Below are 12649 nucleotides of genomic sequence, written 5' to 3'. Positions count from 1 at the left end.
GTTGAGAGAAAAAAAAATCAAATGGATTAAAGTCTGGGCCAAGTTGTGGTTGTGTTTGTGGTAGTGGTTATGTTGGTCGTTGTGGTTGTGAGATTTGTTGTGAAAAATACGGAAGCATATTGCCATAGTGATAATACGTAGGCAAATAAATTGGTTGATCATATGAAGGTCGTAGGGTTGTGGTATTTCTAGTGGGTGTTTTTTTGTTGGTCGGCCTTTTGGAAGAATATATTTTGGGAGGATTTGAGAAAAAAAGATTGTAAAAAATTAAGAAATTTGAATGAGATTTTTTGTAAAAAAAATGATATGTATATATATGTTAGTTTAAAAAAAAATCGAAAAAATGACCGTTGAAATGGTCAAAAGATCATGGACCAATTAAATCGTGTGGCACCTTGCGGCCTGAACCACACCCTGACCTCACTCGGGGTGCGGTGTTCATGTGCCATGGTGACAAAACCGTGGTTTTGAACCGCACTTCCCCCAAACCTTATATGGCAAAATGTTTCATTTATTAAGTTACCGAGGTTATATCCAAGTTAGGATAGAGCAAGTTACAAGGGTACAAAAACTTACTAGAGTTGTGACCATTGCTCAATTGTTAAGAATTAAGTGCTTTTCAAATACTAAGTATGGTAATCCGTTGATTAAACCATATTCTATAGATAAACAAATGGTATATTATTTACATCAATTTTTTTTTTTTTTTTATGATTCAAGGTTAATTATTTGATTCGAGACATTCTAAAATAGAGTTATCAAGAATCAAAATACAAATCCCTATTATAATAAATGAATAATTTTAATCTTTTTATTTTTTATTTTTTATTTTTTATTTTTATTTTTTTATCAAATGTCATTGTAATAAAACTCTTCATTAATATTATGCCATCTGTCATATAGATATATTAGACAACTCATTTCAAAATTCAAATTTACATTTTCTAATTATATGTTATATTTGAAGTTATAATAACTTCAAAAATTTGATATATCTCTTAATTAATAATTTATTTAAAATGACTTATTAAAATAATTGATTAATAATTATAAATTTTTATTTAAAATTTAATTAGTTTTATAACCGTGGTTCCCACATGTTATAAACTAATCTCACATATATATAAAACATAATATTTTTGGGAGCTGATCATTGACCTGACAATTCGTATATTCGTGTCATGAAAACTTGTCAGCCACGAATTTGACACGATACGATTACACGATGATAAATAAGTTTTATCTCAATTTGTAAGATGTATTTGTGTCGTGTTGTGTCTCTCAAAGATTCGTGTCTGAAATTGTCAGGTCTGTCTGATCCGTACACAACAATTTTTCTCCACACACAACAATTGATGTTTTAAAATGTTGTATTGTACAACTGTATAACATATGAATTATTGTGTATGACAAAAAACTATTGTGTACAAATCACTTTTCAATATTTTTGGTTTTCATCTTTTAGGACAGAGAAAAAGTGATACGTGGGGCATATGGCTTTAAAGATGACATTGGTCATTGGCTAACAATGGAAATAATTTGTGTGACGTTGAAGGGTGGGCATGGCTGCCCTTTTGTCTTCCTTTGGGGGAGGTCTTTTCTGTTTCTTGAACCAATCAATCATATATGCTCCCAAATCTTTTAATATTCTTCACTTTATATCTCTCGCTAAACGTTGTTTGAGAGGTTAATTAAAGGATGCTAGACATCTTAATTACGTTCTTAATATAATAATCCAAAATTTTCATTGGTGTAAGATTTTGTAGCCCAATTAACGTTTTTTTTTGGAACATTTTTGCAAGTTTAAAAATTGGCACCAATTTGAACTGGTTTATCTGAACAGTAATAAAACTGATTTTGGTCAAATTGGTTCAGTTTGATTTTTTTTTCAAACTAGTTTTTTGACTTTTTCCCATCTCTAGTTGAGCCAATTGATGAAATTTTAAATTTCAAGGAGTAGTATTATGTTATACCTTACATTTTAGTATATTATTAACTAATGGTTGTTATATAAGTTTTGTAGAATAATAGATGTCATATATGTGCTCGTAGTCTACTCTCACAAGTAAAGCTTTGGAAACTTAAGTTTTCATAGACATTGTCTAAGTAGATGAAACTATTTAATTAAAGAATTGACGTTTTTAATTCAAATCTTTTGCTCAATATTGGTCAATCAATTACCAAAAAGTTACTTGTAAATAGATAACAAAAGTTTATTCCTATTGTCCCTGATTTTCAAGTGAAAAACATTTCAAAATCTTTTTAATATTCATTCAACTTTCAATTTTGTTTATATGTGATACAAAATTTTAATTATTTTAAGATGTTTAATCACTCAACGACATAAACGTTTGGATGCAAATACAAAACCATATCAATATAATTACTTACGCTACTATAAGACACTTGTATTGATCACTATAATTATTCACATAATTATATGATTTTCAAAACAAAGCTTATAAACATGTGTATGCTACCAAAATTCTGAATGTTATTATATAATATAAAAACAAAACTATAAATAAAATAATTACTATTTTCTGTGTAGTAAATAATTAAATAATAACTGGGCTTTTCTGTTTAACGATTGGGCCCAATTTGTTCTATACGTGATCGATGATACAGTTACGCGGCCCATGAAATCTGTCAGCAGTTTTGACCCGGCGGACTCTGATCAGAATCTGTCTTTGACTTCCGACCAATCGAGTGGCGACGGTGCGATTCTACGAAGAAGATGGAGTACAGGAATAAACTTGTTCTTGCTCCAATGGTTCGAGTTGTAAGTCCTTTCTTTCAACTCTACTGTTGTTCATTTTATATGATTCGTCCTTTTATATCTTCATAGGGTTTAGTTTTGCCTCTTAAACTGTAAAAGATAACATTTCCAGTATTCGCAATTGATATTGTTCTTCCCTGAGGATTGAAAAGAAAATATACTTAGGTTTCATTCTAGTTGAGTTCAACCTCAAAGGTTTTACCGATTTTAAACTTATGAGAAAAATTAACCAAGGGGAACTGAACATTATAACAAGCATGAGAAGTGAGAGGTTACCGGTGTTGAATTTCAACCATTTAATTATATCAATTTCACATTTGAAAAGCACCAGGTTGTGCTAAGATCAAGTTGCTTTTACGTTCATGTTTAAGACTTATTAGAGGTCGAGTACTTACACAAATTTGTTCTTCTGTCAGGGGACATTACCATTCAGATTACTGGCAGCTCAATATGGTGCAGACATTACATATGGAGAGGAGATTATTGATCATAAACTCCTCAAATGTGAACGCTGCATAAATGGTAGCTTATAATTGCAGTAATACAGCATTGTTTTTCTTTTTTCTCCCTCCATTTACTGACACCTCAAATTGTTTATACATGCTAGATGTTATTGGTAGCACTGATATAGTGGAGAAGGGTACAAAGAATGTTGTTTTTAGAACCTGTGAGCAAGAAAGGAATCAGGTGGTATTTCAAATGGGCACTTCAGATGCAGTTAGGGCTTTAAAGGCTGCAGAGTTAGTGTAAGTTTCCTGATCTTATGCAATATGCTAAAACTGGGATCTTAAGAAAATCTTTTCAATTCAATGTAAGTACTCATCTTGTGTGTCTTGAAATTTGAATCAGGTGTAAAGATGTTGCAGCTATAGATGTGAACATGGGTTGCCCTAAGGCATTCTCTATTAGTGGAGGAATGGGAGCTGCTTTATTGACTAAACCAGATCTCATTCATGATGTATGCAATACATGTAATTCGGTGATTTTTTTAATAGATTATCTGTAGTTTATAGCTGATCCTTAAAAAACTTTAATTTATAATGCAGATTTTGACAATGTTAAAGAGGAATTTATGCATACCAGTAACATGCAAAATTCGCCTACTGAATTCAACTCAAGATACTGTAGAATTGGCCAGAAGAATTGAAAAAACTGGGGTTTCTGCTGTTGCTGTTCATGGAAGGTAATAATTTATACAAAATACATCATTAATCATGTTCAACACTTTATCCATACAACACTTAATGGAATAAGAAGAAAAAAATATGCCCTAAGATCTGATTGGTTCAGCAATACGTTTTACCAGTTGCAAAGAATAATAATCTCCTACATTAATTAAAAGATGATGCATGTTTTTTGTTAAGTGAATTGCAGAAAAGTTTCAGACAGACCAAGAGATCCTGCAAACTGGAGTGAAATTGCACATGTTGTAGATGCTCTTTCTATTCCAGTCATTGCAAATGGCGATGTATTCCAATATCAAGATTTTCACAACATCCGAGCTGTTACAGGTAAATGGTAATAATAACTTATTATATGATTTTTACTTTTTTCACATTATTGAAAAAATTATTAAATTATTACAATACGAATTTGTTTATAATAGGTGCTTCGTCTGTGATGGTTGCTAGAGGTGCACTTTGGAATGCTTCAATTTTTAGTCCTCAAGAAACACCATTTGAAGACGTGAAAAGAGAGTATGTAAGGAAGGTAAATATGAAACAATTTCAATTTCATAAAAAATAAAAGATTTAGTCAGCATTTTTTTTTCCGGGTTTCAGAGCATTTTATGGGATCATGATATCAAAAGCACAAAGTTCACACTGAAAGAGATGATAATGCATTATACTTCATTGGAGCTTCCGGAAGGAAAAGCCGTGACAAAATCAGAAAGTTTGGTTGATATCGCGTATGTCCTATGCTTGTTCAGTTCAATTCTGTTCTGTTCTGTCCTGTTCCGTTCTGTTCTGTTAATTTGTTTTTGTTTGGTAAATTTAGGCGGATTTATGGGGAAGAAAAGTATTATGAATCTATCAACACAAAGCGAAATGGAGTTACTTTTGGTTCACTTAATTCAAGAGAATATAGTTAGGGTGAGGTTCTTTAAGTAAAATATCTTATATTAACATTCTTTATTTGTAACCCAAAATTTGCATATGCTAACAAGATTCCATTTGTGAATTGTGAGGTTATTTTGGTATGATACAGAATTTGCATAAATTAATTAATGTGGTTTTAGGTTTTACTTTTGCCATTTGTGTAAAAATACGTAGTTTACCATGTTTATATTTTTGTTACTTGGACTTTGATGATATTTGACATGATAGTGAGAGTTTTTTTTAGATAAAGACTAGTTTTCCTTTTAACGATTTTGGGCATGAATAATGAACGTAGCACATGGTGTTTTAGATGAACATTTGATCTCCTAAAACCGGAACTATGGATTGTTTTTTTTCAAGAAACGATACTCGGAACATGGGATCTGAGAATTTCATGAAAAAATAATGGATCATTTTTCTCAAAAAAAAAAAAAAAAAAAAAACACAAACACAAACAGGTGCAAGACTTATTCGTGATTCCCAAGAGAGACAGACTCAATAGAATAAAAAGATGGTGAATGTTTGTGGAAAACAAAAATAGGTGAAGTCAATGTTTGTGGGAAAAAAAATCATGTTAAAATAAAGAAAACAATCTCTGTGGCCTAGAGGGAAAAAATAGGAAACATCAAGGCTAAGGGGTTTTTTTGTAATTATTTATTTTGTTCCTCCATTATTTTAGGTGGGACTACATTTTTAACAAATTGTCATATATGATTTGATCAAAAAGTGATTTTGTTCATGTTCCAAGCATGCTAAACGACATCTAGAGCATATTTGGCACGAAACGTTTTAGAGTTTCTAGCTTTTAGCGTTTGATAAAACGCTTCGTTTTAAACAGAAAGTCTCATTTGACATTAAAAACTTTTAACGTTTAGTTTATACAAAACGCTCCAAATCCAAATGTTGCTTTACATAGCGTTCAACAAAACGCTATCACCTAGAAGCTACTTGCTACCCACTATAAGCTACCCGTTATCAACTATTTTTGCCGAAGCCTCTAATGTTTTTTTGTTTTGTCCACATCGTCCAATACCTCCTACTAAACGCTCCCTTTTATATAGTCCACATTAAAAAAAAAAAAAACTAATAATAATAAACGAGACTTGAAAAGTTGAGAAAAAAAATAACTAAAGGGGAAGAATTAGAAAAGTAAAGAAATGAAAGGGCCATCTAAGTAAATGGAACAAAATCTCTCGTTCTCAAACTTCTTCAATTTTACACACAAATCTCTGGTGCGAAACTCCCTTCTCCGCCCCTCCCTCTCCGACTGATAACTGGTAAGGTATTGTCTCTCCTCTTCAGTCTTCATGTCTTCCTGTTAATCGTTCTATGTTTCACATGTGCTTCATTCATATATTCCCATACTTAATGGCGGAATCTATCGTTTTCATGTTTTCGTGTTTTTCGTTTTCAGTATGATTAACTTTACCACTTTATGTTACGTGGATCTGGAGTCTTAATCATTGGTTTTCCAATCTATTGTGACAGTTTATGATTTCTCGACTCGTTTACTGAAAATTTTGTTAGAAAGTGTTGTGTATATATTCAGCTATCTGATGATTACAATCAGGGAGGATTTGGCTAACGATCTTATTTAATTTACTGTTATATTTGTAAGCTAATCCAGCTCACTTATGTTACTAATATCTCATTATCTCAAATGAGTTATGAAAACTGGTTTTTGAAATTCAAACCTTCTACTTTCCAGATTTATGTCCTATACAGAGTAGTCTAATCAGCAACCTGAAAAGACGCACGATCAGTAAATCGGTCCCAATCCATTGGGAGAAACATCGATTCTGTGCATCCAAATTACAAAACATACGAGACATGGAAAAACCAACCCAACAATGCGAGTTCAAAATCGGACAGCGAGTCCATTGGGCTGGAGACTCGCAGCGAATCGGCACCGTAAAGTACGTGGGACCAGTCGAAGGCTATTCCGGCGACTGGATCGGGATCGACTGGGACAATCGTGACGGGGGCAAACATGACGGGTCAGTCAATGGTGTGCGTTACTTCATTGCTCAGTTCCCCAAGTCAGCTTCCTTCGCTCGCCCACACAATTTGAGCACCGGTGTCTCGCTATTGCAGGCCCTAGAAATTCGATACCGAACCACTTCTACTAAAGAAGAAGAAGGTATGCAATTCACAACTCTTAAGGCGATGTGTCATGACTTGATTGTTTATTATTCTTCATATTCACAGATGAAATGTACGTATTTTCTGCAACCAACAAACGAGTCAATGTTCAGCTGTTAGGTAAAGAAAAGATTCAAGACATACTGGGCCGATTTGAGGAGTTGCCTGGTGCATCATTATCGTATTTAGGGGTTAGCTCATCTGGAGACCCTCTTCAAATCAGGAACACTCTACCAAGTAAGCTTGACCTTCTTTTCTCCATCTTTGTTGTGACTTTTCTTGTATTTTTACCATTTTCCTATGGATAGTTGCACCTAGTTTTGTGGCATTACAACTTTGTCCATTATTGCAGATCTAAAGGAGCTTGATTTAACTGGAAATCTGCTTTCTGATTGGCAAGTATGCTCTTCTACTTACAAATTTATATTCCCATGTTGTTTAGGAAGAATGCTAGATTTGATATTAGTGTTTGTTGAAGATTCTATTATAACTTAAAATCCAGGAATCTGTAACATGGTCCCTCAGACAAAAAGGAAATAAAGTAGACTTGTGTGTTTGTGGTTTGTGAAAGTAGGATGCCTAAAGCAGAAATAAGCATAAAGTAGATTAACCCTTTATGAAAACATTTGTGAAAGTAAAGCTGTAAAGTTGAGTATGTTTATGTTTGTAACTTTGTATTGCAGGATGTTGATGGCATCTGCAGTGGGTTGCCAGGCCTTACAGGACTGAATTTGACTAACAATGTAATGTCACATGATGTAATTGCAATCTCTCACCTAAAGAGTCTTCGGATTTTAGTTTTAAATAATACTACCATAAATTGGTCTCAGGCAAGCAACCGATCTTTTTCTTCCTTCCAAATTCCAATTGACTAGTTTAAAATGGTGAATGGCAATGAAATGAAGTCTAGTTGATTTGCATTTACAGATTGAAGTGCTTAAAGATTCACTCCAAGTGATTGAAGAGCTGCATCTAATGGGAAATAAGTTGAGGGAGATAACGGTCTGTTGATTCTTCATATAAGTCATTTGTATGTTTGTTGTTTTACCATGTTCATGTTTATGTTGATGTTGTTTTGGGCAGCCTACATCATCGAATATTGTAGAAGGGTTTCATTCTCTGCGGCTTCTTAACTTGGAAGATAACCATATAGCTGATTGGGGTGAAATACTGAAGCTTTCCCAACTCAAATGGTATCTTCTTTGCTTCTTAGGGGCAAATCATAAAATACTTTGCTTTCACCAGTCATTTTATTGGTCTAGTCCCTTACTTATTAAACCATTATACTAAGAAATCATTTTTCCTGGTTATGTCATATCTGTTTTGGAAAAAAAAGGAGTAAAATACACGAATGGTCCCTATGGTTTTAGGGTAATTTGCACGTTTGGTCCCTAACTTATTTTTTTTAACTCGGAAGGTCCCTACTGTTTGATTTTGTTACGTGCTTGGTCCCTGTCTTACCTAAAAAGACTATTTTGCCCTTAATTTTTTAATTTATTTAAATAAACACACCCCCAACCGCACCTTCTCACCTTAGCTTACCTATCCCACCATTTTTTCTCTATTTAAATAATAGTTTTTTTAGGTAAGACAGTGACCAAGCGCGTAACAAAAACAAATAGTAGGGATCAAGCATGTAACAAAAACAAACAGTAGGGACCTTCTGAGTTAAAAAAATAAGTTAGGGACCAAACGTGCAAATTACCCTAAACCATAGGGACCATTCGTGTAATTTACTAAAAAAAAGTGATAAATTTATAATAATTGTACTTTCATCATTTTATCGAATCGATTTAAGCAACTGAATGGTTTTTTTGAACAAGTGTAATGAAAATGATGGATAAAATGTTGAAAATTTTATGTAATTTTTCATAAGACTTGTATGCCCAAATAGATCTTAATCCTTTCCTTGAAATTAATTGTGTTCAGTTTGGAGCAACTTCAGTTGAATAAGAATAACATAGAGCGCATTTGGTACCCCTCAGCTACAGATGAACCTGATAAGCCTTTCCAAAATTTGCATTGCCTACTTATTGGTAATTAATTAATTAATTTCATTTTTTTTTGGGATTATATTATCTTACTTGAACAATTCCAATTTATGGTGCGTGTCCAGGAGGTAATAAAATCCAGGAGACATCTTCCATTGATGCCCTAAACTCTTATCCTGGCTTAGAGGTAGGTAAGCTTATTTATATTCTTTATTTTTACTCACAAATCTGAAAACCATGGCATAACTTGCCTTCAAGAATAATACTGCATAACAAATTTGTAACCGAAAATGTATTTCTTAACATTAAATGCATACTTGTGGTATTTTGGTCTAATTCTTTCTATAAATATTAAATTTGTAACAAATTTGTAAATGCAATGCAGGATATTAGGTGCTCTGACAATCCAGTAACTGATCCAAGCAGAGGTGGGATTGCAAGATTTGTTTTGATTGCTCGTTTGGCCAAAGTAAACATATTAAATGGGAGTGAGGTAATAAATTCATTATTACATTGTTATTTTTTTACATTTATATAATATGACCTAAAGCATCAATCTCATCTTATTGTGATTTATCAGATTACCCCTCGAGAGCGCAAAGACTCTGAGATTCGGTATGATTTTAATGTAAATGTTGTGTTTTCTAATAATAACAAAACACAAAATATAATATTCTTTTTTGCAGGTATGTACGCCTTGTAATGTCAAAGGTGCATCAAAATTTAGAAGAGATGAAGGCTCTTCACCCGAGGTTATTTTATTTTCTACCAGCATCCTTTCCTTTCCTTGTGTCTTTTAATTATTTATTTATTTTGGTTTCTGAAATAGTTATTCGAAAATGGTTGAAATCTATTAGTCCCTGGATCCTCTATATGTTTTAGTCTATGTTGTATGAAATATGGTATTCATTCGAGTTACAATATTAAAACTGATGTATTCCTCCTATATAAAGGGTTTAAAACTGATTATGTGATACAGAATAGCGAGAATCAGAACAAAACATGATGTAAAAGATAGTGTTTGGCAAATTCTGATTATAAAATAAATTGATCAAAAAAGGAAGTTTTATATATTATTGTTGAAATGAAATATTCAATTTTTTTTTTGAACTTGATGATGTCAGATTCACTGAGCTTAAAGCATTTCATGGAATCGAGGATGAGAGACCTTCAAATGGTCCAACAGGGCCTCAAAAAATGGCTTCTGGACTTATTGGTATCAGTCTAATTTATTTATTATTTTCTTTTGGCTAAACTCTTGCAAATACCTATTGAAATTTAAACATTTTTCTTTTTCCATGTTAAAACATACTCCCTCCCTGTTTCCTTCTTTTTTCTTATTTTGTTGTTTGGATAAAATGTTATCTGGATAATGAGTAAAAGAATAAACAAGGGAGGGTAGTTTTCTACAAACTTGGGACTTGTAGGTAGGATGAGTTTGGTTTTTGTTTAAAATCAGAAATAAAAAGCAAAGCAAACTGTGTCTATTTTCAATTCAACAAAAAACATATTATATAGTTTACCAGAATAATATTATTCTCTTTGGTTTGCAGCTATTACTCTCAAGTGTGTTGGACCATCAATTGCTGAAAAGCCTCCTTTAACAAAAAAACTGCCAGCAACCACAACTGTAAGTATTATTCATTTTTCTTTTTCTGAGAATGAAAAATAGCAACCTACTTTACTCTTTACACCAATATAATTATGGCCATTGCATTTGCACCTTAATTTTTTTTTAATCCATAATAAATAAATAAAAACAATGTGCTTACATCACCAATATTGTAAGTAAGTTTGCGTTGCTATTATGGATAAAATTATTGGTAGTGATAGTAAAATGCCCTTTACTCATAATATGTCAATTCCTTTTTTAAGGTTGGAAAGCTCAAGACTCTCTGCGAGACCTTCTTTAAACTGAAATATATCAAGCCAAGATTTTATCTTCAAGAAGCGGTTTGTTTTTCTTTGACTAAATAAAGCATTCATGTCACAATTTCATCTTTTCTACAAATTCTGCTTATCTGGTTGTATGGCTAAATATGCTGTGCTGATCTAATTTGTAGGGCTCCCCGATGCCTATTTTGCTTGATGATGACATGGAATCTTTGAATGATGCGGGTGTCTGCAACCAATCAACTATTCTGATTGACGAATAGAACTAAAAATCCATGCTATAAATATATATGTCATTTGTCTTGATATTACATTCAACTTTTACATTACATGTTTTTTATACAGGATTAAATCATTTGTAACTCTTAGGATAACAATGCATTGCATTCTTTCTTTTATTTTATTTCACGAACAAGTTTTGCCTCTATTCAGCTTAATCAGGATTACTACTTTGGTTATAATGAAGAGACTTCTTGAAGGAATTTGGAGATTCTGGCTTAGAAAACATACACGTAATCATAACTTTATGGCATGACTAGACGGATGATCCCTCTATCATATATTATTAATTATTCATAATATTTATGTCATTCTTATTGTGGCTATACACGTTTAATTACTTTCATGGATGATTTTAGTTGGATTACATAGATTTCTTCACTCATTTGCATTTGATTTATTGTCACTTCAAAACACATTGTGAGAATATAACCACCATTAAAACTTTCCATGTGATGTTGCTTCGTGGTTGATTGTGGATTCTTTTGTCTAACTATGGTAGTTATCAAATCATGTACCTACACACCAATATGTTTAAAGTTGAGTAGAGTTTCTATTTATAGAGTTTTCCCAAATTCCTTAAAAACACATTGCGTAAAGTCATTTGTCTTGTCGCATTCTTCATAATAGGTGTTTGATTCCAACTCTAAGCTTGGATGTGGCATGTAATCGGTCATTGTTGCGTAGCGTCTTCCTGATTTTTAGCAACTTTTGGATTTTGAACTTTATCGGCTCCATTTTTCTTTCTTTTTTCTTAAACTTTGAGTTTATCAGTAATTATCTAACTTAAAACATTATCAATATCATTTGTCTTAAAATATATCAATTTAGACTCATAATATTAAGATAATGACTCATAAATAGTAAAAACAGTGAAGAATGATAGAAGAGTTACAAGTACAACCGGTTGGGATATACTAGCTCTTAACATAAAATTCCTCAACAAAGGCGAGCATCAATCTTTATAACCTCCCAAAGCTTTTTAACAAAACGAAAAATGAATCCGTCAATTTGTTAAAAGGTTTTGGGCAATTGGAGTGAGTTTTTGACAACATGTTTTTATTAAATAAATATAAATGAAAAGGTGATGTGTCCAAAGTAAAAAACTTTAAAATGTTGACTATTGTAGATGTCCTTTTAAACTAGCTTTTGATAAAAAAAAATAGAAATAACTTATTGATAAGTTAGTTTATAAGTTAAAAACTATTTTTTCAGCTAGCTAACTAAACATACTTTAGCACTTGTATTAATCACTATAACTATGGACATAATGAGATGACTACAAAAAGATTTTAATGTTATTGTATAATATTAGAACAAAACTAAAAATTTAAAAAGGATAACACTTTGGGCAATTTTGGGGTTTCAATCAAAGATTGACAAGACAGTTTCAAAGCTCCTTCAAACCCCGCATTGTCGAGAGCCGTAATAAACATTGAAGAACCTACTTTATGTGCAGTGAATAA

At 32.2% G+C, this 12649-nt stretch overlaps 2 protein-coding genes across 5 annotated transcripts; both read left to right on the top strand.

The window, feature by feature from the left end:
- Window positions 1-2632: 2632 nt before the first annotated feature.
- LOC111900243 (uncharacterized) lies at window positions 2633-5024 on the top strand. Its single transcript, XM_023896116.2, has 9 exons — window positions 2633-2782; window positions 3196-3301; window positions 3387-3525; window positions 3629-3737; window positions 3826-3962; window positions 4154-4290; window positions 4386-4489; window positions 4561-4688; window positions 4778-5024. Exons 1-9 carry the CDS (start codon window positions 2738-2740, stop codon window positions 4869-4871), a joined length of 999 nt encoding a protein of 332 aa, XP_023751884.1. The 5' UTR covers window positions 2633-2737; the 3' UTR covers window positions 4872-5024.
- Window positions 5025-6001: 977 nt separating this feature from the next.
- LOC111900242 (tubulin-folding cofactor E) lies at window positions 6002-11329 on the top strand. 4 transcript variants are annotated; one of them, XM_042899272.2, is made up of 17 exons: window positions 6097-6160; window positions 6367-6491; window positions 6587-7018; window positions 7087-7257; window positions 7373-7419; window positions 7704-7850; window positions 7948-8022; window positions 8104-8213; window positions 8950-9056; window positions 9137-9198; window positions 9397-9504; window positions 9592-9626; window positions 9698-9763; window positions 10136-10227; window positions 10565-10641; window positions 10887-10964; window positions 11075-11329. In XM_042899272.2, exons 3-17 carry the CDS (start codon window positions 6709-6711, stop codon window positions 11165-11167), a joined length of 1578 nt encoding a protein of 525 aa, XP_042755206.1. In that variant the 5' UTR covers window positions 6097-6160; window positions 6367-6491; window positions 6587-6708; the 3' UTR covers window positions 11168-11329. The 4 variants fall into 4 exon arrangements, with proteins under 4 accessions (XP_023751881.1, XP_023751880.1, XP_042755206.1 ...); XM_042899273.2 differs by having other exon boundaries at window positions 6138-6155; XM_023896113.3 differs by lacking the exon at window positions 6367-6491 and having other exon boundaries at window positions 6002-6155.
- Window positions 11330-12649: the final 1320 nt, after the last annotated feature.

This window comes from Lactuca sativa, chromosome 2 (assembly GCF_002870075.4).
Source record: "Lactuca sativa cultivar Salinas chromosome 2, Lsat_Salinas_v11, whole genome shotgun sequence".
Lineage (NCBI taxonomy): Eukaryota > Viridiplantae > Streptophyta > Magnoliopsida > Asterales > Asteraceae > Lactuca > Lactuca sativa.
This window is presented reverse-complemented; position numbering and strand designations above follow the sequence as displayed.

What these genes read in the sequence shown, in the direction of transcription:
- LOC111900243 (XM_023896116.2), top strand. Translation starts at nt 2,738, where the DNA reads ATGGAGTACAGGAATAAACTTGTTCTTGCTCCAATGGTTCGAGTT. An exon ending in ATGTGAACGCTGCATAAATG is followed by an intron (nt 3,302 to 3,386) that starts GTAGCTTATAAT and finishes TATACATGCTAG; the next exon opens with ATGTTATTGGTAGCACTGAT. An exon ending in AAAGAGAGTATGTAAGGAAG is followed by an intron (nt 4,490 to 4,560) that starts GTAAATATGAAA and finishes TCCGGGTTTCAG; the next exon opens with AGCATTTTATGGGATCATGA.
- LOC111900242 (XM_023896113.3), top strand. Translation starts at nt 6,709, where the DNA reads ATGGAAAAACCAACCCAACAATGCGAGTTCAAAATCGGACAGCGAGTC. An exon ending in TTCTACTAAAGAAGAAGAAG is followed by an intron (nt 7,019 to 7,086) that starts GTATGCAATTCA and finishes TCATATTCACAG; the next exon opens with ATGAAATGTACGTATTTTCT. An exon ending in ACATATTAAATGGGAGTGAG is followed by an intron (nt 9,505 to 9,591) that starts GTAATAAATTCA and finishes GTGATTTATCAG; the next exon opens with ATTACCCCTCGAGAGCGCAA.